The following is a 27541-nucleotide window of genomic DNA, read 5'->3' as shown; positions in this document are numbered from 1 at the left end:
ATTTAAAGGTTCCTTCCAGCTCAAATTATTCAGTAATTCTATGATTCTACTGATTATAGTGATAGTTCGGTATTTTGTAGATTGGTCATGCAGATGAATGAGTGTGAAATATGCTTAATGGTATTTTCATTGATTAGTTTCCTGGAAATAATTAAATCAATTTAGTGATTGTAGTCACACTCTTTTCTCATTATGTAGAGAGTCAATTACTGAAAGTATTGTTGCTGAATAGGTATATTTTCACCAATATAGATTATTCAGTATATTTTATCACTTCATTTCTTAAATGTGCAGTAAGAATTTATATATTATACTATTTATTAATGCTAGTTAAGGATTTTTGAGAGCTAGAAAGCAAAGGTAGAGTGTCCGTGCTGAACTGAACTGATAATCAGAAGTGCAATCAAGGTTTTTCCAAAGACACATCTAAAAAGTCATCCAACTTCATAATTATATGTGTTTATTATTGTTACTGTAATCAATATATAGTGCAGAAATTGAATGACCAAAAGAAATGGCTCCAGTTTGCTTTAGAAGTTTCACCACAGTAAAAATATGTCTATTCCTACCCTTTTTTTTGTTTTCTTTTACATTTCCTCCCTTTTTCCTGTGAGTCTCTTATAAATTACTGCTAAATTCTGTCATGTTGTTTTATGTGTTTTTTAGGTATTGGAGTTGGCATGCTGGTACGAGAATATGGCAAGCTGTCTAACCTGGATAAATTCTACTTTTCATTTCCTGGGGAGGTGCTGATGAGAATGCTCAAACTCATCATTCTGCCATTAATCATATCAAGTATGATCACAGGTATGATTGGAAATGGGCTGTTAGTATATGGGATTATCACTGTGGCTTAGCTTTTCTTTCTCAATTAAATTATTTTTAAAAATAGCTCAGTGAAACTATATAATGAAAACTATAGATGTATACATTTAGATTAGGCTTCTCTATTAATAATGAAAGTGAATTTGAAAAGATTATCACTATTATTTGATATTTAAGTTAATAAAAACTATGAAGTAATAACTTCCAGGTTTATAGATTCTTCCTGTTTTCAGGAGTAGCTTAAATGGTTGCAGATTGTAAGCTCAAAACTGCATATTTTCAGGTACAGCATTAACTATTATAAACTATCTCATGTCACCATTTCATAAGGAGATGTGATCTCATACCTTATGGTCATAGAAAGAGTAGATTTCTCAGCTAATTTTTTTTACTCTCTACAAAATTTCCTAAAGGACTTTGCATGAGATCTGGCATTTACTGAATCCCTCTGTACGTCCATTAAATTCATAAAAAAAAAGAAATCTGTTTGATATGGATGGCTCAGAAGAGTTTTGGGGAAATGCAAAAGAACAGAAATTCCCTCTCTTGGAAGTAGCAAGCAAGCTTTTTGACACAGTAAATTTTGTTAACAACTCATCCATTAGGAAATATTTGGAAAGATCTGAAGGAGCAAACTGAAAGTGAAGAACTGTATGTCAAATAAACTTTCAGACAAAAAGTTAAAGAAAGTCAAACAAATGTATCTGTATTCTTCAAATCTTTACTGAGGGAGCAAAGGCTGTGACTATTTTCTTTTAGCTTACTGCAGTGACTCAGGATATGTTTGTGATACCCTGTTGTCTTTTGTCTCTCCAATAACTGAATTTCATTGTCAAAGCAAGATGCACATTTTCAAAAACTACTTATAAGATAAAAGAATGGAATGAAATTCCCAGTGGAATGAAAAACTAAAGGAAGACCCAGAATGCATCTTCATCTACACCTCTAAACAAGGCAGACACCTCATTGTTAGTGTTAACAGCACAGTTTGTATTTGACGGTAAACTTCCCAGGGAATAAGAGGAAATATTATCCTCAAAAGTAGCCTCATTATTATTGACTAAACACTGAATGTACAAGGATAGCACCTCACCTTGCATGCTGACTGCTCTTGGTGGGACCAGAGGTCATCTGATTATGCTCATTTCTTCAGCATCAGCACATTATGCAGGCAGGAGAGTGTACGTTTTCAGAACTCTGTTAGGTGTGTATCTGATGATCACAGCTGCCAGACCAGTGTGCAAGTTCATGTGTTTAGTGACAGCTGTTTAGTGCCCCAAAACATATGAAGCTACTGCAGTAAAATCAGTGACATTAACTGAGTCTTCTCTGCACACATTTGTAGTTCATAAGCTAAAGGGATGAAAGTTAGCTTACCAGGAGAGCAGGTTAAAGTTTGCCAAGTTATGTCATTGCAGCAAGCTGAAAGAGTGCACACAGACAATTTTGCAGCTGGCCATTTGGTGCATATTTCTAACTAGACCATGTAGTTGGGTCTTAAAAAGGCACCTAGAAAGTTTTGATGCCTATAAAAGCAGGAATGTATTTTGTGAATGTATGTTATGTCAAAATATAGGATTTTGGTGACTAGTAACATTTTTTCAGAAGATGTTATTGAAAATACAAGCTGTAGTTTTTGTTTGTTTGTTTGTTTGTTTGTTTTTTAATTAGAATGTCTTTGTCTGTCAGTGTCAATCCTGAAAAGCATCACTTTATACATATGCTTTTAGGACAGTGAACTGACTACAAATCCATTTGTATATAGAGATGTAACTCATTTTGCACAGCAAAGTGAGTTACTGTGGAAATTACTCCTTGATATTCCAGAAATTTCTGCAAAGTTTTAAGTATTAATAACTTGCTGGGGGGAATTCCTGTGTTAGTGAAAAAAGCTCTCACTGGCTTCTTCAGTCAGAGCAAGAGCACAGTTAGATGCTTTCCAAACTGAAGACAAAATTCTCCCTCTTGTGGTTAAATGGAAGGCTTTACAGAATGTGATTTTCATTCACAAACTGTTCCTCAGAATGTAAAGGATGGAAATCATTATTTGATATTTATTTTACATGTACAGTTTGAAATTTGCAGAATTTTTTCTACTTACTTGCATTGGAGGCTGAATTGTAGCCTAATAAAGAACTAGCATAAGCGCTAAGCATTTGTTAATTTGTAAACATTTGAAAGGAAAGCTTAATAGATCTTTTATTTGACGACATGAGACTCTGAGTAGTGAGATGCTCTTTTAATTTAGTGTGGCTTAGAGACCAATTTGTAATAATTGACTTCTGTTAATTATTTTAATGGATGGCAGATAGAAGTTTAATTAATTCTGATTCATTAGCCCACACTAATAATTCAGTCCAAAATATGTAGTCTTACTGAATCTTCCTTAGATTGCTGTCCCTCAAATTCACTAATAGTATAGTGATAGTATGGTATACCATTCATGTGAAGGAATAATTTGTATTTTCTATTCCTTCTGTAGTGGCATGGCAAAATTAAAAATGAAGAGCCTAACACATTACTCAAGACAACTACTATAACATACAGAACTGTGCTTGTGTTGAGTATGATACCCAGCAAACCAGATTAGCTTATTTGAAGTACTGCTTTAAAAAAAAGAAATGATTATTTGGAAAGTACCTATTTTTAGGTGCCATCTAGGAAGAAGGAAAGAGGGGGAAATCTTCAGCTTGCTTACTGGGAGTTTTGGGGCTTCAGTCTAATTAGTCTGGACTCCTTAACTACTGGGAAGAGAATCTTGATTATAACTGATGGGAGGCTATCTTGAACAGGTTGTTTGTTCTTTTCCTTTGTTCACAATTGTACAGTTTTGCACCTTGGATCTACTTTTGGGAAGTTATCAGTTTGCTTTATCACAGTGTTGCTTAGTTTTGTGAAGGGAGACAAAATGTACTAAAAAGGAGACAGAAGAGTTGGAATGCAGTGAGAGAAATCAGAGTATTAACAGGATTGTTCTATTATCTTAATAGTTGCACAGTGGATCCCAGTAAGGCTTTTCTCAGAAATAGACCTGCCAGCTCCATTGGTATAAAATGTCACAGATTTAAAATACTTTGAAGGAACGTAGGAGCAGGAGTGGTGGGGAAAGAAAGCAATTTTCTTTTGGTATCATCATTCTTGGGTGACCATTACCTCAGAAGTTTCCATTCATACTATTCCAAGAGGTGCAGCTATTGAGGGATACTCTTCTACTAAGGCATTATTAACACACCTTGTGCTTTACCAGCAAACTGACTACTTTCCACCCACTGGGGAACCTCTGATCTAGTTTAATATACTCAGAGACAGCCTGTTGAAATATCTCTGTTCTCTTCAGCTTCCTTTCTGCGTTTTAAAAGCCACAAGAATATTGATAAAATAGACACCACAGCTTAGGAAGATAACTCACTTTATCCCTTTGTATCAAAGGGACACGAGGCAAAGGATAAAAGGTGCTGCACTACTTATTGTTAATGAATTTTACTTTCAGTTGTACTGAGGGATGCGCGATGTCCTGTCCTCCCTGTTCATGTGCAGTCATTGAAGCAGGGAGGACTGCAGAGTCATGTGCTATTAAAGGACAAGGCTTTGTGCCCATTGCCTTTGGATTACATCTGTAACAATCATCTACTCCTTTCCCATCAGTATCATTGACCTTGCACAACTGAGATAGCTTCTATATTTTTTAAGGCTTTAAGTTATAGTGATAAAACTATGAAATATACTTAAGACACATGGAGCATGATTACTACCAACTCTCAAGGGCAAAAATCCCCAGCATAGCAGCCATTTTGTGGCACTGGCAGCCATTGCCTTATGTCCTAGTTGTGTCACTGTGGGGCTTCTAGTGGCTTCACTGTGTGTGAATGTGAAGTGAGTTAGTGTCTTCAGCTCTTTTGTTCTGGTGCTTAACAATTCCATTGTAAAACAAACTACCTTCATTTTTTAACTCCACTTCTGTATGTGTGGACAAGATGATCAATTAAAAAATGTTTACTTTTTTTTTTTTTTTTTTTTCTAAATAAGAGTCTGGAAAGTAAAGCTTGTTCACTTATGCCTTTTACCAGCAGTACTTTTGGAGTATTCAAGTAATTTTAGTGCTCTTGAATTTTCTGTATTTGTGGGATATATATTTCACCTGCAACACTGCAGAGGCTATGTTTGCTGCATTCATGCACTGGACCTGATTTCTCCTATGAATCTTGCTATTCTGTCCAGCCTGGCAGATTGATGTGTCATCTTCACTCCTTATAGGCTTCTATTATATTCCACTTGAGGAATATTATATCTCCTAAAAATGCACTAACTTGAGTTTATATAATCCCTAAAATCTTTCTAGATTAAAATTAAATTTTTCCTACAAAAATTTATTTGATACTGCTTGAAAATAAGAATGGAAAGCAGTACTGATACCTTCCTTCTTGTGCATGTTGTACAATCAGCTCTTTAGCAAAAGATCATAATACAATACTGCAATTTTGATTTTGCCAGCTGCTCACAGGTTGGCACAACAGTTCCTTAACAGACACCTGGGAGTCAGAAATGTTTCTGAACATCTTACATGAACGGTTCCATTTTATAATTAATTCATTCCTTTAATTGCCATGAACTATTAATACCCTATTTATTGCCCCCCTTTCTATTGGATGCTTAGAAAGTTCATAACAACTTTTTCAAATCCTTGAATCATCCAGGATGCCCCGCTTCAGCATCTGGACAATTCTTTGTAAGTGTTACTGTATTCCATGCTTTGCTCTGTTTCTTGAGAACAAAAAAATATCTGCTTCTTCAGTGCCTTTTCAAAGTTGGACGACCAATATTAATCTTGCAAATCCAGTAGTAATCTCATTAGGTCATAAAAGTACGAAATAAAGAAATTCTGTCTCTCAATGTGTTTGTGGCATTTAAATAGCACTAACAGATGCTTATTCACTACCTGCACAAATTTGCTGCCCTTCACCCTCCTCAGCCACTGACTTGCAAGATGTCAGCTAAATTATTAAGAAATTCTTGGATTACACTTATACAACAGTACTAATAGAAAAACTAACACTCTTAAGAAAAGAAAGAGATTAATTGTGTTTCAAGTTTATTAAAAAGGTAATTGCTACAAGCTGTCAAACAAATAATTTTCCTTTCCAAAAAATTTCAACAGACAGAAAAACTTCTGCTGTAGAGGGACTGATAGAATAGAAATGGGAGACTTCTGGTAGCAAACACGAAGACAGAGGTGGCAGGTCACCAAAAATTTCATTTGAGAAATTGCACACTACAGAATCTAGGTCTTCTGTTTGCCATGGATTCTTTATTACCTGATTTTTATTGGCAGCATCTGGGTGAGAACTATCCTCCTAATGAGAATTATCTATATATAGACATAAAGAAAAATACAAATCTGTGGGGCTGGATGATGTGAGTTCCAGGTTCCTGAAGAGACTGGCTGATGTGATTGTCAAGCCACTTTCCATCATATTTGAAAAGTCATGACAGAGTCCGTGGTAACTGGAAAAAGGAAAACATCACTCCTATTTTAAAGAAAGAGAGCAAGGAAGACCAGAGAACTACAGGCCGAAGAGCCTCATGTCTGTACCTGGAAAGATCATTGAACAGACCCTTCTGGAAGCTATGTTAAGGTATGTGACAGATGAGGGGAGATGATCTGAGACCATCAGCACAGCTTTGCTGGGGGCAGATCATGCCTAACCCATTTGGTGGCCTTCTACAATGGAATGACAGCATCTGTGGACAAAATAAGGGTAACTGATATAGTCTACCTAAACTTGTGCAAGGCATTTGACATGGTCCCATACCACATGCTTATGTCTGGATTGGAGAGAAATAGATTTGAAGGGTGAACTATTTGGCAGATAAAGAATTACTTGAATGGTCATAGCCAGAGAGTTGTGGTAACAACTCTACATGGAGGTAGAGGCTGTTCGGAGTGGTCTCTCTCAGAGATCTACTTTGGGACCAGGACTCTTTAACATCTTTGCAAATGGTATAGGCAGTGAGACTGATTGCACTCTCAACAAGTTTGCTGGCGATAATAAGCTGAGTAGTACAATTGATACAATGGATGGAAGGGATGACTTCTAGTGGAACCTGGACAGGCTTGAGAAATGAGCCCATTGGAACCTAGTGAGATCCAAAGAGGCCAAGTACAAGGTGTTGTACTTGGGCCAGGGCAGTCCCAGGTGTGTATGCAGGCTAGGAAGAGAACTCCTTGAGAGCAGTCCTGTGAAGAAGAACTTGGGGTTCTGGTGGACCATAAGCTTGACATGAGTCAGCAGTGTGTGGAAGGCCAGTATCTTGGGCTGCATCAAAAAAGGAGTAGCCAGCAGCACAAGGTAGTTGATTATCCCCCTCTGCTCTGCCCTTACAAGGTATGTAGTGCAGTGTCCATGTCTGGGGCCCCCAAGCAAGAATGATGCGGAACTGTTTGAGTGGGGTGAGAGGAGGTCCACAAGGATGATCAGAGGTCTTGAGCACCTCTCTTATGAAGAAAGATCAAGGAAGCTGGAGTCGTTCCATTTGCAAAACAGAAGGCCTCAGGGAGACCTCATTGCAGCTTTCTAGTACTTGAAGGGAGCTGTCATGGTTTTCCGTAAGTATTCCATATCATGGCATTCTGCAATGAACTAATGGAAATGGGACAGCTGCTAAGGGAGAACTACAGTTCCCAAAATGCTCTGGTCCTTCCTACTTTGTTTCCAGGAGATAGATACAAAGTGACAGTAATGTAGGGATATCCCTTTTTGTTCCCCGCCTCCAAATTTGCAGTGCAGATAGGCGTCACTCGTTTTCCCATTTGTTTCATTTATTACTCTTGATTCCTTTTATGATCTCACATTCCTTTACTGTTTTTAGTATAAAATCTTTTTCTCTGTCGAGCAGCATCTCCCCCTTCTCACTTCTCTGCTGGCTTCCTTTGGGGAGGAGATGTGGGTGGAGAGGGCTAGGGGGCTCAGTTCCTGTTGCATGACAAGGAAAAAGAATTCAACTTGTGACTGTTATTGGTACCCAATATGGGACACGGTAACAATGTAGATAATAGATTTGACCAGAGAGTACTGTGATTTTGAACAGAAATCTTCACACTATGCCAACTTGCCGATAGCTAAAAATAGCAAAAAATGGGATTTTTCTCCCATTCAACACAGTCTTTTAAGGAATTGCACTCATCACGCTTCACACTGTATTACTATAAACCTATTGGAGCTTTTCTTAAGAAGACCACTCTATTTTGGGGGGCTATATATATATATGACAGCTTAAGAGAACTGGTGGTGACACCCATCTGGTGTTTGTGTGCTATGTAGCACAGATAAGCATTAAAAATTACACTCCCAAGAGTGTTAACATTTTTACTTCCTCCACTACCTTTTCAGGGAGTTTGCCAATGGAACAAGAGACATTTAAACATGTTTTCAATTTTTACTCCTCTTACATTTTTTGTTTTCTCCCCCTTGAAATTTTCACACAGTTCTAGACTGTCCATACTGGCATAACGATATTGTCATGTTTCCTGAATATGTTCCCCTATATCAGTATTGGTCATGCATCTTCCCTAAAGCTGAGAAACACTGAGTGGCAGTGGATATGGATGAATCTGGGAGAAAACCTGAAAATTGAGGCAAGTATTTAAGAGAGGACTATTGTAGCTCTGGCAGATCTAGGGAGGCATAAATTATATGGGGCCTAGCTTATGCCTACTGAGCCCTACTGAACACTTATCAAGGGAAAGAGAATGTCTCTGAACTTGCAATGGAGAAAAAACCTGTGCGGGTGTCGCCTCTATAGGAGAAAGAAAGTTGCAGTGAAAATCGTCTTGTCTATAATGGAAAGAGGAAAAAGAAAGAGGAGACAGAAGTAGAGGACGAGGAAGAGGATGAAAAAAAATTGAAAAAAACATGGCGAAACATCATTTGAAACACACAAAGAGATGGCAGTGATCCAAACTCTAAGCCTGAATGTCATGGTTTGGATTTGTTCAGCCTGGTTTTGTGACAAGGGTGAAAAGGGACCCATGCATCCATGCTCTGTGGAAACGGGGGAAAAAAAAAAAGTAGGAAGATGGGCCTGGATGACAAGCAGCAGCAAGCTAAAGGAAGAAAAAGTTCATTTACTAAATGTGGTAACAGAATGTGAAATAATACAGTATGATACAATATGATTGAAATTGAAGCTAATAAATAAAATGCCGAAGAGAGTTTCCAAAACTGAAGTCTTTACTCTAATGCTGTTGGTGAAGGCCAGCGAGCAAAGAGAGAAGTCTCATGACTTATTGTCCATTTTATCATTCTGTCTGAATGGAAAACAGAAATGGAAGAATGAAGTCTTCTGGGAGTAATAGTTCATTCTTCTCTTCTGAGACCAAGCGACTGGAAATATTGACAATCCATAGAACTGCAGGAGTAACTGTTTAATTTCCACCACACTGCATGTTGTTATGATGTGGAAAACTGATGAAAAACCATAAAATCATGATACTGACTGAGACCTAAGACATGCAACAAGATTTTAGCCGATATCCAAATGAAAGTGTTGTCACCTGGTAGCGCCAGTGCTGAGACAATGGAGCCTATAGTGGGAGTCTGGAGGGCAGTGAAGCCTGCCATCTGGAATCTCTCGCTGAAGACCCAGTCATTAACAGAACAATTGGCAAAAGGGATGATCAGGCTTGCACCCCCTGGAAGTGAATCCTTACAACCATGAGGGAGAGATATCCTTTCAAAGAAAATGTGATGCCTAATCTAATTAAATGGATCACTGCTGAAGAAGTTATCTGGAGATACCAGAGATACCCAGATTATTGGCTGTGGTGAAGATGCTGTATGATAATGTATTTGTGCCTGATGATCCTCATACAATCCGTGATCCCAAAAGAGCTAGGTGTTCACCAGTTATGTGGCAGAAACTCACAGGAATTGCACCAGAAATGTCTGCCAGTACACTGGCAGCAATGAGGTGGAAAGATGATAAGAGATCCCAAGTGAGTGTCTTGGTTGCCATTCATCAAGAGTATGAAGAATATTTCACCTCCTCCACGTGGGCCTGTGTCTTTCAGCTGTAGAGAGAATGTCCATCAAACTCTAGATGCTCAACAAGCTTGATAAGTTTGACTATGAGGTCCAGTAATTTAGAAATCCTGCATCCTACTTTCCACATGTATGAGCCAACATCTCAGCTATTAGAAGCAGATGTCCTTGTGATCTTCCTGCTCAAGTGAGAGTTAACAATGAGTATACACCATGTGCCACCTTATACTTTTAACTATGTGGTCATGAAGATGATATGAGGATGTGGGATAGAAAACCCACCTCAGTCCTACAGACATAGGTAAGTGAATTACAAAGAAGGTTAATCACAAGTAAGGGTTCCTCAATGAGAATCACTGCTCCACTTGACACTATAAATGTTCTGATTTTGATAATTGGTCTTTCGCTGTACATCCATGAGAAATGAGTGTTGGATGCAGTAATCAGAATTAGAGGGGCCCTGCCTCCAGCCAGGGGGAGGTAGGGAACAACTGAGTGTGTTAGACTGTGTGGATTAGATGGCCTGGCACATCAGAACCGGAACCACAGGAGTATGAGGCTCTGGTAGGCACTGGTCTGCAGTGCATCCTAATGCCATCGAATCAAGAAGGGACAGAAGCTATCTGCATTTCTGGAGTGTTGTTGGAGGGGGTTCTAAAGAGCGGACTGTGCTGGAGGCTGAAGTGAGCCTTACTGGAAAAGTCTGGCAAAAGCATCCTATTGTGTCTGGCACAGAGGCATCATGCATCCTTGGTGTAGTCTACACTAGGAGAAGGTATTTCAAGGACCCAAATGTGTATCAATGGGCTTTTGGAGATGCTGCTTTGGAGACAGAGAACATTAGGCATATGTCTGCCTTACCCATCCTTTACTGAGGACCCTTCCATTGTGGGGTTGCTGCAACTAGAATAACAGCAGGTGCCAGTTGCTAGTGCACAGGCATCAGTATTACACTAACTGGGCCTCACTGATTCCCATTCATAAGCTGATCTGTCAACTTGAGAGCCAAGGAATGAACAGTAACACTTGCTCACCCTTCAACAGCTCCATATGACCAGTATGAAAAGTCAGTGGAGAGTGGAGGCTGACAGTGGGCTATCATGGCCTGAATGAAGTTACACTGCTGTTAAGTGCTGCTGTGCTGGATGTGCTAGAACTTCAATGTGAACTGGAGTCAAAGGCAGCCTGGTGACATGCCACAACTGACATTACCAATGCATTCTTCTCCATTCTTTTGGCAGCAAAATGCAGGTCACAGTTTGCCTTCACTGGAAGGGATGTTCAAAATACCTGGAACTGTTTACCCCATGAGTGGAAATGTAGCCCAACAATCTGCAATAGGCTAATCCAGACTGCAGTGGAGCAGGGTGAAGCTTCTGAGCACCTGCAATACATTGATGACATCATCATGTAGGGCAATAGAGCACAGGAAGTTTTTGAAAAAGGGAGAAAATCATAGAATCATAGAATCACCAACGTTGGAAAAGACCTCCAAGATCATCCAGTCCAACCATCCACCTACCACCAATATTTCCCCGTTAAAACATGTCCCTTAGTACAACATCTAAATGTTTCTTGTACACTTCCAGGGATGGTGACTCCACTACCTCCCTGGACAGCCTGTCCCAGCACCAAACCACATTTTCTGAGGAGAGATTTGTCCTAATACACAGCCTGAAGCTCCTGTGGCACAACTTGAGGCCATTCCCTCTAATTCTATCACTAGTTTTGCAGAAGAAGAGGCTGATCCCCACCTCCTCACAACCTCCTTTCAGGTTGTTGTAGAGTGCTATAAGGTCTCCCCTGATCCTCTTTCAGATTAAACAATCCCATTTTCCTCAGCCATTCTTCATAAGACTAGCTTTGTTGCCTTTCTCTGGACATGCTCCAGAGCCTCTTATGTCTTTCATGTAGTGAGGGACCCAAAACAAGTGATGAAGACAGGAGAAGAGAGAAATTAAAAGGTGGAATTTTGTGAGATGTTTAGAATTCTTTATTGAGTCTTCTAGCATTTGGAATCCTTCAGTTAAAGTAATAAGACTCAAGTCAATTGGAAACAATTTTACATTTCGTTCTTTAATCACCTTCTGAGTTATAGATGAGAAGGTGTAAAAGCTATAGCATTCTACTCCTTGGGATCATTTGTTTCCATATTTTTGTTACAATAGTGAACTATATATTGGTAATCTGAGAGAACTGTATACAAGCTGATGTCTGCCAGATTTCAGTTATTTCTTAATGTAGATATTATTAGCTATGAAAGAGAGGAAAAAAATAGAAGTGTCAAGAAAGAAGCTATGATGTGTCTGGCAACTCTATGAAAGCCCTTTAGCTGGACTTTTCATTCCAGCACTCAGTAACGTTCAAAGAGAAAGGCCTGCCAACAGTGCTAGGAGCTGGACAAGTGGTATTGATCTCTGTACAGGGAAAGCTCACATCTTGATAATAAGTGCTGTTGACAAAAGGAGATAAGCAGCCCAGCTAATTATACTTAATGATTAATGTGTTGTGGAGATGAAGTGATATGGTGAAAGGAACAGATTCTGTCAGCTTCTGCTGATCTTCATTTGATTTCTTCTGGCCTTATTAGAAGCTGTGGTAACAGCTAGGAAGTACTGCAGGAGATGACATTGGAATTTTTAGAGCAGAAAAAAAAGGCTAAGTGACAATGTATGATTGTTGCTGTTGAACAGAGAAAATCACAACACCGACCAATATATGCAGTTTCATATGCTGTATGGGTAAAGAATATCTGGAAGCATAAGCCCTTGTGCTTTATTAGGGCAAGTCTACAATTGTATGTCAAACTCTTAGGGATGCAAGTATTATCCCTTAGGCATCTGGCATGATTATAAGCACTAGAAATCAGAAGAGCCTTGGGTTTGTTTCTAGTATTTAATGCAACCCTGTTCACTTCCAAATCACAGAATATCTGCATATAATATTCAAAGTGCATGCCTCTCTTGTTCAGTTGAGGTTCCTGTAACTCCCTTATTCCTATTGTGTTTTGGTTCTAATACCCTGTCAGACAAAATGATTATTATTTGCGTAATTTTTCTCATTCTTTTCTTAAATAAGATTGATAGGCAGTGCAACATTTGATTTTGGTTGGATCTTGAGGTTCTAGAACAAGAAAGAGAAGATAAGAGAGAATTCATTTCACTCTTTGTTTCCTTTTTTTTTAATTTAATTTTATTTTTTTTAAAATTTTTTACAATCGTTATGTTTTGTAAAGTAGATAACACTGGGGGAAGAAAAAGAGATAAAACCAACACAGATAATTTTGAGTTGGAGACATAGACAACACAGAAGCTGAGGTGCAGGAGATCAGGCAATTAATTTCCAACTTTGCCTTCAGTTATTAAAGCTTTTAATCTGTTCTACTGAAATCATATAGATAAGATTTAGATAGACTAATGGATTTTAAAATCAGTTAATTACCTTTGTGATCATCTCTCTTAAGACTTGTTTTATAGCCACAAAATTGCATTCCATGCTTCAGTGTCTGTGGTTAAATTAAAATATCTATTGAACAAAAATTTAAGGAACTAGTTTGAAATACAATAATTTTGAAATCCCCAAGTTTGAAGGAGAATCCATTGTACATAATAAAATTCTGTAAATTATATTTACAGTCAATCTTCTGAAATCTACTTAAACAATATAAAACTCAGGGATAGGTCAAGGGAGGGAAAGTTGAAATTAAATAGATGTAAAAGTTTAGTGACAATCCACAGTATATACAAAAATGTTAGCTATAGTTGTTTTGTAGTCTTTATTTACAGCACTTCAGGCTTTCCTTTTTGAGTAGGGCATGTGCCATCTTAATTAGAGGAAGAAATTTTCATATGGGCTAAGTCAGCTGTATATTTTGTTTGTTCTCATCAAATTGTTCAGTTACTTGCAAATAAATTACAAAGCCATGATGTGTTTTCAATTGAAATTATATTCTTAATTGGTTTGAGAAGAAGCCCCAGTAATCATCAATTATAAAATACTGTCAATTACTCACTCATGGCAGTGAGATATGTCAAGAAAAACAGCTACTTTTATATATTGTGTTTTTCTATACGTGAACAAAATAAACTCGTGCAGAATGGATGCTACTTCATTCCCAAATGCAATTATAATCCTGAATGCAGTTTTGTTGCAGAATACAGCTGTCTTCCTAAAAAATCCCACACCTGTCATACTAAAAGCATACTTGTACTTAGTCATGTCTGCCTGAACTATTTGCGTGTTTTTATAGCTTCTAGGAAAACAGCACCAACATGGCAGTGTAAGCACAACCTAGATTGTAGAAGAGCTCACTCACTAACAGAATCATTATCCAGTTCAAAAATACAGGGGCAGAGATTACTCTTAATTATGCCTTTGTACCTCTAGTGAATATAATAGTTTGCTAAGGATTTCATTTGGAGCCAGTAGAATTGCTGTCAATTGATATCTTGCTAATTGTAGAATCCTTATAAGTGAGTACTCCAGGGAAAATAACCCTGCATGATTATTAGGCTGTAGGCTCGCTCAGCCAGACTATCAGGCATAATATTGTAAAGCATGCTTTGTGAAGAAATCCTGCTTGTGAGAAGAGTATTATCTTACTTCTGCTGGCTATCTAATCAATACTGACAGTATATACAGCGAGCTTGAGTTTAGAAATCAATTATTTATTATAAAATAACAGTAACAGTTTGCTCTTCTTTATACACGATGTAAAATCTTCTAAGTTAATAGAGAAGATGTGAAAAGTTTCAGCATGGACAATCATTGAAATCAGTTCTTCTATTGTCCACAGAACCCATTATTTATTATTATTAATCTCAAGACTTCTTATTATCATAATTGCCACAGCTTAGCTCACCACAATGTCAATATCCTCCTTTCCACTTGGTTTTACCTAATTACCAATGTGAGAAATGAAAATGATGGCCCTGATTGTATGTCCACTGTGTTGTTTGCACCTCAAACAAGCTCAGTGCTGACAGCTATAATAGCTGTGGCAGTGCTTTTTTCTGTGCACTGATCTGTGTTCCATTGCAATTCTAATACATTTTTAAAAATTACTATTTGCTGTGCAAGTGTGACAGTCTTTACATCACGGTTTCTGCATATATATGCAGTTTTTCTGCAATCAATCAATCTACATTGTCTGTGAAAAACACCAATATCATCTTCACCCCAAATAACATTCATTCTCCCCTCCCAGGGTTGTTTGCATTTTCAATAACAATTAACAGTACAAGTAAGACATTATATGAATGCTCTAGACAGAAGTTGTTACTGCTGTAGTATATCTTTTGAAACAGGTTTTAACACACAGTTAAAGTATGCTTGCTGCAATCCCTTCTCAGCTCAAAGATCAAAAAGTTTATCATTGGAAATCTTCAGTGCTTTCCTCCATTGCTTCTGAAACTTCGTTCTTAATGTGAAGTTATGCATCTCTGAGACTAAATATCCTCATGGTATTTTTGCTTTCCTATAAAAGAGAATCTGGCCACTCTTTGATAATCTGACTCAATAAACATAAAAATATAGAAGGATCACAAATGTGTAATAAAAATATAGTAGTGAATTATTAACTAGTTTGATTATAGACAGTCAAGTTTTACAATTGCAATGCTCATTTTACCCAGGTTATTGAATTGTATGCCTACAGACACTACTGTAAAACTTCTAAACAATTAAAAGGTATTTCCCAAGCAGTCTTTTATAATATTTTTTTTTTGCCAGAAGCTAAACTGACCTCAGAGCAACACTTTTCTCAAGCAGCACTTTCCCTGCCTCCTTTAACAAAAGCTGCCCTCATTTCCCAGTGAAGAGTGGGTACTGCCCACCTGCAGAAGAAACTTAGTTTAAAAAAAAAAAAATAACTAAACTTGTTAACACAGGCAAACCTGGTAGGAATAAGCCTGACATGCATGTCTGTTTGTGCCTTTGAACAGCCTGTGACAACAGCTCTCAGCAGCTCCCTTCCTTCTGCCTTTAGTTTTAAAACTGAAACATTACGGATTTGATAAAAGTGAACTTATTATTTAAGTGACTATACAAATAGATTGCAATGTAATTTCATTAAAAAGAAGTCTAATTCCTCAACAATATCAAGGAATCAGAAAATACTCATTGCCTGTCCTAGAAAAATCCAGTAAACCACTGCGAAGAAGCAGAAGCAAATGCTTGTTACAGTGATTCTTCAGAAATGCAACTGGCAATTAATGGTTAAGGAATATCTAGAATAAGGGAATATTTACTGAAAAGAATTAAGCCTCTACAAAAGTATTAAATTTCTTCTTAGATTATTTTTTTAGCATTTTGTTTTGTGGTTTTATTTTTCAGGAGTTGCTGCTTTGGATTCCAGCGTTTCAGGAAAGATTGGTTTGCGAGCGGTCATATATTACTTCTGCACTACAGTCATTGCTGTAATACTAGGTACCTGTGATGCTTATATGTTAAAATTCTCAGCATTGCCTAATTAGAAGTATACAGTACTGTGACAGTACTAATTTGCCGAGACGGCCTGGTGAAGAGAGACAGGAATTATGCAGACATCATTATACACACTTGTAGCCAGATGCAAGGAAAATTTAGTCCTGCTATTCATAGTGGATCTGTGTTTCCTCAGTAGCAGTATGATAGATTCTCAGATGCAAGAAAATATTATCTGTATTTTCTGCCTGAAAAAGTGAGAGAAAATATTGCTGTCCTTGTCACTCCGTTCCCTTCTTAAAATGTTGCTACCTTCTCTGCCAGTGCCAGGCTCCACCTCAACAACTCTGAAGTCTGTATCTCTTACAGAAAGTTCATTCCCTACAAGAAACCTTGAAATCTTATATACTTACATAATTAGACATCTTCAGGCTGTGTTTTTAAATAGGAAATAGAATTAAACTTTCTGCTGTCAGCTGCCATGTCACTTATGACTTATCATTGTGTTCTGATGAGCCTGAGTGAATACTGTGCATAGATATCACCGTATCTCTCACTGAAAATAAACTGTTGTATAGTTATTTGAAGGACAATATGTGCATTCTATGTTGTCTGGTGGTAAAGCAAAGCAATATTTAACAATAGAAAAAAAAATCACATGCAGACGTATCAGACTTGAATCATTCCTTGATGTTACATTATAGAGAATAAAATGTCACTGGTTTGGAGAGTATCTCACCTGTCTGGAAATTACAAATGATTACACAGTGAGGAAGGCTTAATAAAAATGGACATGTTGTACATGGATCTCACTTCGGAATTGTCCCAGCCCTGGAAGAGGGATTAAACTAGACAACTTGTTTTACTGTACAAAGTTACACAAATGCAATTCTGCTTTTATTCATGGCTGTCATTAGAAAGTTTTACTTATATCTTGTTGAAGAACATCCAGATGCCTTGTCCCTGCTGCAGTGAGATTTAGTAGTTTGATTTACTTTTGGTTTGTTTGGATTAAAAAACAAACAAACAAACAAAAGTGTACATCTGGAAAAGACTCGTATTTCATGTAACTTTAAAAATGCCTAAAATGAAACCACTAATGATAGTGAAAGATTAGTTCTTGATTTCTGTAGTCACAAGGTTAGGCCCCAGATTTCCTGCCCAGAAATTTTTATTTTATTCTGTTTCAAAGTGAAACATATGTTTCTTATGTTACATTATAGATGTATATACATTATACATTACTAGCTATCGACTAGTTTTACTGAAACAAATAGAATTTGATGAATTTAACTCATGAAGAATTTGCTATACAGGATTCTTTACATTAGCAAGAGGCACCAGTGCCTCTGCTTGCAGTGTGAGCTCTTCCCCTGGTTCTCCTTCTGTAGGGATTGTCTTAGTTGTGACCATTAAACCTGGAGTACCTCAAACAGCAGATGAAATGGACAGAGTGGGCAGCACCCCGGAAGTCAGTACTGTTGATGCCATGCTGGATCTGATCAGGTGAGTTTTTGTTGTTATTTCCATGTTTTGGTATATGGAATAATGATAAAGTTGTTTACTATCATAATAATTAAAAACATATAAATAATAAATAATAATAATAAATAACAAATAATTAAAAAGTCATAATGCATAATACAATAAACATGCTTTCCAATGATGTTGGAATGAATAAGGAGAGAATAACTTGTTTGCTAGCAGGTTTGACATTTTAGAGCAATTCTCAAGTGGTTTGCTAAAATATGTTGCATCAACATTTTCTAAGGGAACCTTACCAGAAGTCTTTTTCTCTGTAATGTCCTGGTATAAAATAGATATGTAAAATGGTTAGAATAAAGCATCCCCTAGAAAATTCTGGAAAAGATTTGAGCAGATTTTCAGGATTGATTGGAACTCAACAAATTGTAATTTGTTTTAGGAATTTGGTAAAATCAATAAAAACAGTACTAGTGGCTAAGTACTCACTGTTTCTTCACAAATGTTTCTGAGGATTATTTTTTTTCCAACTGCCACTGGTCTCTATTCTATATTGCTATTCCTACTCTCTAGAATTTTTATGTAATCTATCAATAAGATTAACTGCATTCTATTTAAAAGTGACCTTCTTAGCATTCTTAATTTCATGAAATGAGACTGACATTTGTAGATACAACTCCAGATTCACAGTTGTTTGACATTTGTTATACCTACATTTACAGCCATATATAGGTGTACATGTCTTGAAATAATTGTATTTAATAGCAAATATTTCTGGCCCTCTGGTGCATCTGTCCCAGCACAGATCAAGGTATACCACTTTGGCATGAACAGATCTCAACCCCATAGCCAACATGTGACAATCCACAGTTGTCCCAGCTTCTATCTCATCCTGCAGTTCCTTGGAAGGTTCGCTTAATTCCTTGTGGTCATTTGCAGCAGGAATAAATTGGGGCACTGTGTGATCAACTGCTTAAGAAAACCAAATGCAGTCTCTTACCAGTAACTTCCACATTAATATGTCCATGCACATTAAAAGAGCTGATGAAAATCATTGCATAAAAACATCCTTCTATAACAAGAAGCAGAGTGAACCATAATTTAGACTACTTTGGGTTTTTACTACATTTTATAGTAAACAAATGTAAGACTGTAAATTAGGAGTTACAGTTGAGATCTAAAATTCTGTTTAAAGGGAATTACAATTATTTTTTCTACTTATTAATCAGATTTAAGATCCAAATTCAAACTGTCATGTAAAGACTGGTGAAAATCCCAAGCTTGTAAAAACTACTCTTGCTTTCAATTAAATTTTGCTTTAAAAACTTGAAAAATAAAGCCAAAGAGTTGGTACAAGATATTAAATAGACATAAAAAATTCTCCTGCATTATGGAAAGGACTTTCTCTGTACGAGGTTGGTTATTCAATAAACACCCGTTTTGTCTGAATATTGAAATCGGGCACTGAAAAGGAGGCATGCAACTGGGTTGCATTGCTTCTGATCTAATTTTCTAACTTTTCAGTGAAAAATTGAAGTTGGAATAACAAATGGAAATCTTTTATCATCAAGATTAATTTATGATTTCAAAACTACAATAGAACACTAAATATGTGGTGCTTCCATATTCTTTTTCTCCAATAGACATTTTACAAGTCACCTGAAAGACTTCAAACTGTCTCCTGTATACCTTGGTGGCAATTGGTGGAGGAGACACAGCAGGAAGAAAAAAAAAAAGAAAAAAAAAAGTGTAGTAGCTAGCAAACAGAAAAATGTTGAAAAATAAACTCAAATTCAAAGTACAGAAACAGACTGATCATTAGAAGTCCCAAATCTTTGATTTTTCAGAACCGAATCTGTTAGTGCAAACTACATTTTTCTCTGGATAAAGAAGCACAATTTGATCTGTCAAACAGCAGATTTTATCACTTTATTTAGATAAATAGTGTTTGTAGTCTAATGTTAAATTACCTCTACTTTTTAAAATAGGAATATGTTCCCAGAAAATCTTGTCCAGGCCTGTTTTCAACAGGTAAGTTTAAATACTCTTTTTTTGTTACTATAATTTTCATTGCTGACTATGAATTTTTTTCTTTTATGTCCCCCCAAAATTATGTAATACGAGAATTCTTAGAAGGCCAGGATTAACTTAGTCTCCCATAGAAATACTTTTTTAAAGACATCTTGGTTTTGTTTTCATTTTGATAAATACTCTGTTGTCAGCTCTGGATCAGCCTTTGCAAAAATATCCTTTCTAGACTTGAATGCAGAAATCAGCCATTGTGTTAATACATTTTTTCATTCTGGGACAGGCAGAATTACAAGAACCATGTCATGAAAATTTACTTCCTAGTTGTTAAAAATTCTCTGTTATTGATTAAATCTGTGTAACTAAGCCCTCACACCACTTTATCTCACATCTGATGTCCATTTCTAGAACTGATGATTGATCTTGAGGGAAAGGAGACATCTCTTTTGGTAGCAGTGAGATTTGGAAGATGGAAAAGGAAACCCTTGTCTGTATAGTCTTACTTCAAATTCAGTCATCTTTATCCATAAATATATCCATCTGTATTTTGTGATTGTCTCTGTTTTTCCTTTTTGTCTTCTCCAGTGGCTACCTACCAGTTACTCTGAAGTTTGTATGTGAAGTAGTTTGCTTTTCCCATCAGAAAATGATATTAACTGTCCTTCTGCTCACAACACTGAGTGTCTTCCAGTTTACGAATATTCTCCATGCAGATTATTTCATATGTTAACAACTTTAAGGGCAAAATCTTGTGCCTCGTTGAACTATAAAACCCTGTACTAAACCTTTTAGAAAAAAACAAAAGCAGTTCATCTTTTTACAGGCCACATAATAGCAATATTGGTGTTACTATCCTGATAGTGGGATGCTGTAAGCATTCTTTATAGACAGTGAGACTGCCAAACCTGCTCCATTGGTGTAGAAGATGAAAGCGTGGGTTGAATCAGGTGCATCAGCACAACAGACCATTTCTAGAGTGGCTGTCAGTGATTCTTTCCATACTAGTTGTCTCAGCAAAAAATCCCTTTGTCTTTGACTGGAGCTATGTCTCATCCCCTGCAAGACTGCAGCAGATGCACTAGATGCCTAAAAATCTGGAGAGCAGAATTGATAGCAGATTACTGCAAATCACTTGTTTCATACACAGAATCCAAAGAAAAAAGAAAATGGTGGCTGACATTAATTGGGAAATAATGTATGTGTATGTCAGTTTGCTTCATTTTCCCCTTATTTTTAGTGGGCAGCTATGCCTTTGTTCTTCAGTTTCCTCATATTTCTAAATCACATCTTCTGTTTTTGAATCAACTTTTTCAGTATAAAACCAAACGTGAAAAAGTGGAAGCTACTACTGGTGTGGATAAAAATAGCTCCACATTTACAGAAGAACTCGTTACAACTGCTACGACAGCTGAAGTTTTGGAGGTGCGACCTTTATTGTTATATTTCATAGTAATATGGGAAGTGAGAAGGAAGAATATAGATTAAATTTGATGTAGTTGTTATCATAGAACCATAGGATGGCTTGGGTTGGAAGGGGTATTAAAGACTATTCAGTTCCAACCCACTTGTCATGAGCAAAGTTGCCATTCACTAGATCAGGCTGCCCAGGACTCATCCAACCTGGCCTTTCACGTTTCTGGGGATGGGGCATCCACAGCTTCTCTAGGCAGCCTGTGCCAATGCTTCACTGTTCTGTGAGTAAAGAATATCCTCCTAATATCTAATCTTTATCTCCCTTCTTTTAGGTTTAAAATGTTCCTTCTTGCCCTATCATTATTAGACCATGTAAAAGACAATCTCCATCTTTTTTAGGAGCTCAGTTAAAGTACTGATATTGAAGCTGGTGACTGAGATAAGTAAGGACATAGTTGACATGCGGTTGACACAGTAGAAGGAAGGGATGCCATTCAGAGGGACCTCAACAGGCTTGAAAGGTGGGCCCAGGTGAACCTGATGAAGTTCAACATGGCAAAGTATGAAGTTTTGCACTTGGGCCAGGGGAATCCCAGGCATCGCTATAGACTGGAAGGAGCGGTCCTTGAGAGCAGCCCTGTGGAGAAGTGGAGAAGGACCTGGGGATCTTGATAGATGAAAAACTTAACATGAGCCAGCAATGTGCCCTTGTGGCTTGGAAAGCAGATGGTATCCTGGGCTCCATCAAAAGGGGGGTGGCCAGCAGGGACAGGGAGGTGATTGTCCCCCTCTACTCTGCTCTTGTGAGGCCCCATCTGGAGTACTGTGTCCAAGTCTGGCACCCCCAGTACAAGAAAGACAGAGAGTTATTGGAGAGGGTCCAGAGTAGAGCCACAAAGATGATCAGGGGCCTGAAGCACCTCCCCTATGAAGATAGGCTGAGGGAGCTGGGCTTGTTCAGCCTGGAGAAAAGAAGGCTATGGGGTGACCTCATTGTAGCCTTTCAGTACCTAAAGGGAGCCTACAAACAGAAGGGCAATCAATTCTTTGATAGGGTTGATAACTGCAGGACAAGGGGAAACAGTTTTAAGTTGAGGGAGGGAAGATTTAGGTTGGATGTCAGGGAGAAATTCTTTACAGAGAGAGTGGTAAGGTGCTGGAACAGGCTGCCCAGGGAGGTTGTGGGTGCTCCATCCCTAGAGGTGTTCAAGGCCAGATTGGATGGGGCCCTGGACAGCCTGGTCTAGTATTTAATGTGAAGATTGGCAGCCCTGCATGTGGCAGGGGGGTTGGAGATTCATGATCCCTTCCAACCCCGGCCATTCTGTGGTTCTGTGATTCTGTGATGGTACATAGATATATTTTAGGAATGGCATAAAATGAAGTAAGTAAGTTCTAGTGGTGATTCTGAGGATCTTCAAATAGGTTTAAGAAAATGTGAGGGCTCCACTGGTAAATAGGCAATATTAAGTTAGTATACTATATAAGAAAATAGTGGATTTATATACTCCATTAAATGTATATGCAAATTAATTGTCAACTTGCTCAGAAATTAAGGAGAACACTTATTATTGGAAGGCTGTATATATATCAGCAGAAGGTGCTTAAGCAGCAGTGAAGTAACTGAGTATCCCAGAAAGAAATGAACAGAAAATCATAATAATTTTTTTTGAAATGGAAAACGAAATAGAAAACATTTGTTATATAATAGCTTGCTATTATAAAAAAAAAAAAAAAAAAAAAAGACAAAAGTAAAGAAGATGTCTAGCAAGTCTCTGATTTGAGGTCTGAAATGCTTATGGGTTTTGAACGTTTCTAAATCCTTTAATTACGTTAGAGGACAGTAAGAAAGGAATTCAATATACTGTAAACACAGAACTGTGAACAATAGCAGGTCAGTGTTCTTTTTACTGTACCTTTTCCAAATTTCATCTCATATGTATTAAGATCATGAGAATATGGGCTATATGAAAGGACATGAATTAAATCTTGAATGCAGTAAACAATTCTGTCTTTCATATATGAACATTACACAGAGGAGTGTGCAAATGCCTACCTAGTTAGCATGTTTTTTATGTGATATGCTTCTGATTCTTCTATAAATTATGCAATTTCACTGATTTCAGCTGAAAAATAAATTTCTAACTAGGCAAAATTGGACAGCATCGTTCCAGTTCTGACAAAATTGACTGTTTTAATAAATCTGGGCAAAAGACCTTGACTTGCTTAGAAGTGACCACAAGGATTCTATGTCAGTTTGGTTTAGTTCCCCATAGCAGGAATTAAGTCTTGAATATACTGAAGGCATGACAGAGTATACCAGGACCTTGTTATTATTTGTGTCAGAAGTCTGTAGAAAGTTGCTTTACTCTCACCTAAGATTTGGTTGGATTGTTACATAGCTCTAAAATACACAACTTTTAAAGGCTCCCAGAGTAGAGTGACTGGGGTAAAGCTCTATGTCTTTTGAAAGACCTAACTGTGTTTTCATTTAAGAACACTTTAAACTCAGTGTTTTCAGGTTGTAACTTTTCTCTCTTGAATCTGAAATATAGAACAAAACTCAAGAATATAAGATCGTGGGCATGTATTCTGATGGCATCAATGTTCTTGGCTTGATCGTCTTTTGTCTTGTTTTTGGAATGGTTATTGGGAAAATGGGAGACAAAGGACAAGTTCTAGTGGATTTTTTCAATGCACTGAATGAAGCTACAATGAGGATAGTTCAGATAATTATGTGGTAAGTCCAAGGACATACTGGCATTTTCTAACAACTTCTTTAAGTAAATTTTGCCTTTAAGTGAAAATATAGGAGTGGACTTATACTTCATGTTTGCTTTTGTATATGTGCTTTTCAGCAAGCAGCTTTAAAGGAAGGCTGGTAAGCAGTTTCATTCTACATATTTTGATCCTTTTCAGGAAACTAGAAACAAGGCTTCCACTTACTATATACTAAAAGAACAATGCCGCTAGTACACAAGTTTTTCAGACGTTCTCACTGGAAGATCATATCAAGACTGCAACTGGTGCAACTGTGCTGATTATTGGAGGGCTTTAGAAGCATCAGTACCCACATGGCCTCCTCAATCTTGAACACTATTCCCTATTGTGTTCACAGGGTAACTGTTCTTGGAGTTAAGTTCATTTAGAAATATAAATTAATGTACAAGCCACACAACTGAGCAAAATTTGCAGTGATATGCAAGATACAGTTGGCATCATTTACTTTGTAGGCTTTGTGAGATAACATTCTCAAAATATTCTCACATAATGTTCCTGGACAGAAATAAAGAAAGTGCAGCAAATCATCTGATAGTATTTGATTGGACTTCATCAGCAATTAACAAAACTCTCTACAGTAGTTGTTGAGCAGATCACAATTACAGGATGAGCATCACTCTGTTCTTTCCAGATTTTGATCCTACATGCAAGCACATTGTGCCATTTTACTATGGTTCTCTGCTCATTCTTGCCTGTTTCACTCTGAAAGTAGCTTAGCAGATCTCTTCCTTTCATGGATTTTCTCCCTGTTCCAGCGCACTGAACTTTCTGCAAAACAGTAAGCATACTGAAAGCTTAGCTGCACATTTCTGCCTACATTTAGAGAGATGTAGTTTTATCTCTGCAGCTTGCTCTGAGCTATACAGCTCATCCGGTTCCCAGCTGAGTTAAAGCCCTGGGGGATAGGCTGCTTCACTCTGCAGCTAACAATGCTCTAGAGTTAGCACAGGATACAGATACAGGTTTCTCTCCATATGCTGACTATCCTTTGTTTTTCATGTGCCCAAGTTAGTAGCTATAGGCTTCGTATGTCTCTAGAAGTATGAGAGCTGCTGCTGTAAATAAGGTAACCTTGGACACTGACAGTGTGAGGAACTAGTTCTGCTTTCACCCTTTCAGAGCTCAGCAGAAACTGGGAATCTACATTTGCATCCCCCATTACAGGGGGAAAGTACTACTTCATTCATGAGGTAAAGCACAGACATTTTTATAAATTAGCAATTAAAAATTTTAAACGTATAGTTTTCATAAATTCACAAATTTATAGATTAATTGGAAATTGTCATCTTGTCTGTGTCATAGCCTGCTCTGTGGTGCTAAAAGGAATGAAGCAGAGCTGGAGCTAGTGTAAGCCCTTTGATTTTGCCTTCAATCTGTCTGCTGCAGGCCACCGCCCATGCAGCTGTTCATTAATGCTACAAATGGCTCTGTGCACTCCCTGTGGAAAGAAACCCTCCACCAGGAAACGCACTGATTATGTGCTATCCCAGCATATTAAAATCATTCCCTTATGCAAGTGATTCACACATGTTGTCTAGTGCTACAGGGCAACTCCTGGAAGACCAGGAGACCTTTCACATCTCTGTGATTTCAGAGAGCACTTTGGCTTCAGCCCTGAAAACGTCCACTTTCAAGTAAGGTTATAACACTCATTTTGTACAGTAGGACAAAACTCACTCCTTTTCCCAACTTCTGTGTATTCTGCGACAACACGCCATGCAGTGTTTGTTAGACTACACACAGAATTAAATTTATTCTTTCTCAGTACTTTTTCTTCACCTCTAATGTAATTTTGCTTCAAGCGAGTAAAATCAGATGTATAATACAGTATCAAAGGGAATTCTTCAAACTGTTTTAAAAAGTTACACTGCACAAGACATTATTATTTGATGAGCATGAAGTGTTTCTGAGAATAGATTTTTAATTGTTCTATTTTTGCTCTCTAGGTATATGCCAGTTGGTATTGTGTTTTTAATTGCTGGGAAGATAATAGAAGTTGAGGACTGGGAAATCTTTCGTAAACTGGGTCTTTATATGGCTACGGTATTAAGTGGGTATGTCATATTCTAAAAATGATATTAAATATATACAATTTTGGGAATTCAGTTGATTACAGTTTAATTATCCACAATAACCAATGCCTTCTAGGTCAAATACAAAAATTCCCAACAATGAAAATTATGATTTGTTTTAAAAAATGAGTGTCTTTTTTTTAGCTATTGTTGTATTCATTACTATCTTCTCACCTTGATGCTGGAACAGATTATGTCATTGCATTTTTGAAAGTAGAAATGTTTCTTTTAGAAACTAGAATTTGGGAAAGATTAAGGATGTGAAATATGACTAATAAGGGCTTTCTAGGCCACTGAACATACAGAAATATCAGTATGAAGTTGGGAATCAGTATGGGACCTCAGAACCCACAGTGTATCAGTTCTGCTGCCCTATACAAATGCATTGTGAATGCACTACTCAGTAAATTATGCTAAGCCCAAGTGACTTTGAGCACCTCTCACCTAGACACAGAGCAGGTTGCTGATATTGACAGATCATGCTGTTAGTTCATCTTCAACACAAAAGTAGCTGGTGAAGGTGCAAAACCAGCAGTTGTTAACTGCATAACGTAGCCAAACATCAAAACATCTTTGCTATTCTTTCTGTAGACCTCTGACTGTGGAGAGCAATACAAGGTGGAGGCACTGACAGAAAACCTTTTGCAGATTTGAAAATTGAGAAGGGGCAGCTAAACTGCTCTGAGTGATTTAGATTGTAATACTAGAACATTATATACCTCTGAAGAACATTACTACTACCAAAAAAAACCAAACCAAACCAAAACAAAACACCTCTTTGGAAAGATTAATGATTATTATGGTCCCAGTAAATCAAATGCATTTAAATTGCTATTTTCAGTTCAGTGAAGCATAACTTCTAGGCTGCCTTGGTTCACTGCCTTAGCATTCACTCCTACAATTCCTTCACTATACTAATAACTTATTCATGTTTTGTCTATAAGCTCTATCCAAAGCTGTTCAATAGCTTCTATCTCCCTTCTTTGTACATATACATGCTGTTCTCTTCAAAAGTCATTCACAGGCTTTCTGACAATCAAAGAAAGAGAAGGGGAATATATTAATTTTAAATACAATAAATCCATAAAAAAAATCAAAGAAGGATCTCTTTTCTGCATAATTTTCTGCTAGATAATAATATTTAATTCAAAGTTGTTGTGTTTACATTTAAGCGTAAGCCAGCATTTTGAAAGATCAGTTGACATGTACGACTTCCTAAGAAGCTTTAAAAATATCAGTGAATCACCACTTTTTCAAAATGTTACAGAGATGAGTGCAATTTATGTTTTTATTACACATAATGCTGGTTTATTTAAGTTTCCATTTAATGTTTGCTTGTTGCTGAACAATGGGTGCGTGCTTGGGGCTGTACCAGGCTGTTTAGTGGGGATGAGCCACTGCCATGATGTTGCAGGGCAGAGGGCAGCTGCTGGATGGCTGGGCTAGGCTGCACACAGCCTGCATGCCCCAGGTTGGACA

At 37.4% G+C, this 27541-nt stretch overlaps 1 protein-coding gene across 2 annotated transcripts in view; it reads left to right on the top strand.

Annotated features, from left to right (window-relative positions):
• The window catches only part of SLC1A1 (solute carrier family 1 member 1), a 60085-nt gene that overhangs the window by 20969 nt on the left and 11575 nt on the right, over window positions 1–27541 (top strand). For both annotated transcript variants that reach the window (XM_031610460.2, XM_090132233.1), the window contains exons 2-8: window positions 667–807; window positions 16197–16289; window positions 17678–17792; window positions 19757–19799; window positions 21111–21218; window positions 23765–23949; window positions 25937–26044. In XM_031610460.2, coding sequence (XP_031466320.1) covers window positions 667–807; window positions 16197–16289; window positions 17678–17792; window positions 19757–19799; window positions 21111–21218; window positions 23765–23949; window positions 25937–26044 — 793 coding nt within the window. The remainder of the gene's footprint in view (window positions 1–666; window positions 808–16196; window positions 16290–17677; window positions 17793–19756; window positions 19800–21110; window positions 21219–23764; window positions 23950–25936; window positions 26045–27541) is intronic.

Source organism: Phasianus colchicus, chromosome Z, assembly GCF_987193195.1.
Source record: "Phasianus colchicus chromosome Z, bPhaCol1.hap1.1, whole genome shotgun sequence".
NCBI lineage: Eukaryota > Metazoa > Chordata > Aves > Galliformes > Phasianidae > Phasianus > Phasianus colchicus.
This window is presented reverse-complemented; position numbering and strand designations above follow the sequence as displayed.